We start from the raw sequence: 2,829 nt of genomic DNA, 5'->3' as shown, positions 1-2,829 counted from the left end.
CGGTGGCCAGGTCGAGGAAGAGCTTGGCATCCTTGGGGTTGTCCTTGGTGTCTCCAGCAGCAGCCCCACCTGATACAGCTTCTCCAGGGGCTCCTCCTTCCCTGGGGGCCAGACCAGGCTGTCAGTGCTCTGCCCAGGGCCCCAGCCACCAACGAACCAGGACAAGCATAACTAGGGTGGATGGTGGCCACCAGTGCTTGCTACACCAGGTCTCCAGCTCCGCCCCAGCACAGATGTTCCCATCTGGTCATCCCTGCTCAGAGCTACAGGCAGGACAAAAACACTCTGGTTTTCTTTAGCACTGATTGCCATGAGATGTGTGGAGCTCTTACCTGTCAGGTCTTTGGATCAAACTGTGCACATGGACCTCTCCCATCTTCTAGGGATGATGAACACCCTGCAGCCAAGGATCATTGAAGAGGTCTTCTAAGGATGGCCTGTCCAAGGGTTGCATGGACAAACACCTCCTGATAACATTTTGGCACTCTGAAGAGAGAAACCAGAAACCAGCAGTCAGTTGGAGAAGGATCCCGTCTGCTTTGCCCCTCCATTCCCGTGCCCAGGCCATGCTGGGTGTGCCCAGAGCTGTGCCTAAACTTCCCCATGGATTCTCTGTTTGGAGGAGAGCAGGACATGTGCCACCTCCTCAGCAGCTGCCAGAGCAGGGTGCTCATCAGCCTGCTGCTGTCTCCCAGCACCGGGATTCCCCTGTGCCCAGAGATGAGGACCCACCTTGAGAGAGCCATCGTGGGAACAAGATGCGCCCCCAGATGAACTGCTGGCCCCTCCTGAACGGGTGCTTCCCCATGACCAGGTGGTACAGCAGGAGGCCCAGGGACCAGATCGTCGCTGCCTCGCCGTGGTAGTGTTGGTGGTGGATCCACTCTGGTGGGCTGTAGGGCAGGGTTCCTATGGAACACAGACGGAGTTCATCAGGGGATGCTGCAACTCCTAAAGCCTCGCCCCGGCATCCCTGGGCGTGTGGGGGCTGGCCCCCTCCCGCCCCCACCCAAAAGCAACTTGGCTCAAGAAATAACGCTGCTCCTAGCAGCGAGAGGGGGAAGCCGCGGTGCTACAGCCAGGCTGGGCCGTGAGATGCCCAGGAACATCCCCTGAGAGGGCTCACCTGCAAATTGCCTGTAGGCTGTGTCTTGGAGGAAGGCGCCGCAGCCAAAGTCGATCAGTTTGAGCTGCCCGGTGGCCAGGTCGAGCAGGATGTTCTCGGGCTTGATGTCGCGGTGCAGGACCCCGCAGCTGGTGCAGTGCCGCACGGCCGCCAGCACCTGGCGGAACAGCCCCCGCGCCTCCTCCTCCGGCAGGAACCTCCGCTCCGCCAGGAAACCCGAGAGGTCCTGGCACCGCTCCGGACGCTCCAGCACCAACAGGAAGCTGTTGGGGAGCTCAACCCACTCCAGCAGCTGAATGATGCCACCACATCCAGAGGACAGCCTGTCCAGCAGCACGATTTCCAGGGGCGCACGGGCGCCGTTGGGCTGCCGAAGGACCACGATGCCGTCAGTGGGGCTGAGGCTGTGCCAGGGCTCGGGAACCCCTCACCCAGCCCCGGATGCTCTGGGCCCCCCGCTCAGCCCACGCCCGCTCTCCCTGCAGGGCTCCCGCCGGCTCTTCCCCTGCCGGGCCCCAGCTTCTCCCGCCGGCCCCGCTCACTCACCAGCTCGCCCCAGTGCTGGACGCGGGCCCGGGGCACGCATTTGATGGCCACCTGCGAGCAAAGGCCAGCAGCGGGCTCAGCTCGCCGCCTGCCCCGCCGCGCCCCGATCTTCTCCTCCTCCTCCTCCGCCCTCCTCCTCCTCCGCCCGCCGCCAGCCCCGCCGCTCACCGGGGCGCCGTCCGAGAGCCGCGTCCCCGAGTAGACGCTGCCGAAGCCTCCGCGCCCCAGCAGCGAACCCAGCCGGTACCGGTCCTGCAGGGCCTCCCGCGCCTCCCCTGCGGGCGACACGCGGCCCTCAGCGCTCGGCCCGGGGCCAGACACGGCCCCCGACCGCCCCCCGAGCGCCCCGGGCCGGGCATCCCCACCCGCCCCGGGCCCCGGCGGCTCGAGGCCGGCGGCTGCGCTGCCGAGCGGCGGAGCTCGGGCCGGGCAAGCCGCGGCGGAGGCGGCGGGAGCGGCCGCGCCGCGTGTGTCCGCGGGGCCCGGGAGGAGCCGGGGCCGGGGCCGGGGCCGGGGCCGGGGCGGGGGTTGGGTTCGGGGTCGGGGCCGGGATCGGGGCCAGGGCCGGGGCCGGGGCCGGGGCCGGGGCCGGGGCCGGGGCCGGGGCCGGGGCCGGGGCCGGGGCCGGGGCCGGGGTCGGGACAGGCGCAGCCAAAGCGCAGCGATGCCGCCCTGGCCCCAGGCACTGATGCCCGCCCAGCACCGCCACAGCCAGCACCGCCAGAGCCGGGCGGAGCCCAGACCGCGGCGGGACGCCCGGGGCCGGGGGCGGGCCCGGGGCATGGCCCAGCCCTGCGGGGGGAGAGGGAGAGGCCGGGACGGGGACGCAGAGAGGGGCCGGGGGGTGTCGGGAAAGGGACACCGGGAGAGGCTGCGGGACAGCGAGACAGAGTGCGGGACAGCGGGAGAGGGAGAGGAGGAACAAGAGAGGGACGGGGAGGGGTCGTAGACGCCGTAGACTCGCTGCTGCCGCTGCTGCTGCCGCTGCCGCCGCTGCAACTGGAGCCCTGGGGCCGTTTGTCCGCGTGTCCGTTCCACGCTCCAGCCCCGCGCTCCCCGGGGGCAGCCCCCGAGCCGCTCCAAACACGGCAACTTGGCCGTGCTGAGCCCAGATCCAGAGGCCTGACTCCTGCGCCGTGGCAGAGGAATTCCCTCGG

General features: G+C 69.2%; 1 protein-coding gene across 1 annotated transcript; it reads right to left on the bottom strand.

The window, feature by feature from the left end:
• Positions 1-379: 379 nt before the first annotated feature.
• On the bottom strand, positions 380-2,455 carry LOC136304531 (serine/threonine-protein kinase pim-1-like). Its single transcript, XM_066208056.1, has 6 exons — positions 2,298-2,455; positions 1,841-2,195; positions 1,673-1,723; positions 1,127-1,493; positions 733-909; positions 380-486 (listed from the first exon to the last, which is right to left on the bottom strand). The coding sequence occupies exons 1-6, from the start codon at positions 2,453-2,455 to the stop codon at positions 380-382; spliced, it is 1,215 nt and encodes a 404-aa protein (XP_066064153.1).
• Positions 2,456-2,829: the final 374 nt, after the last annotated feature.

This window comes from Chamaea fasciata, unplaced genomic scaffold (assembly GCF_029207755.1).
Source record: "Chamaea fasciata isolate MVZ Bird 193981 ecotype frontalis unplaced genomic scaffold, bChaFas1.0.hap1 SCAF_112, whole genome shotgun sequence".
Lineage (NCBI taxonomy): Eukaryota > Metazoa > Chordata > Aves > Passeriformes > Sylviidae > Chamaea > Chamaea fasciata.
This window is presented reverse-complemented; position numbering and strand designations above follow the sequence as displayed.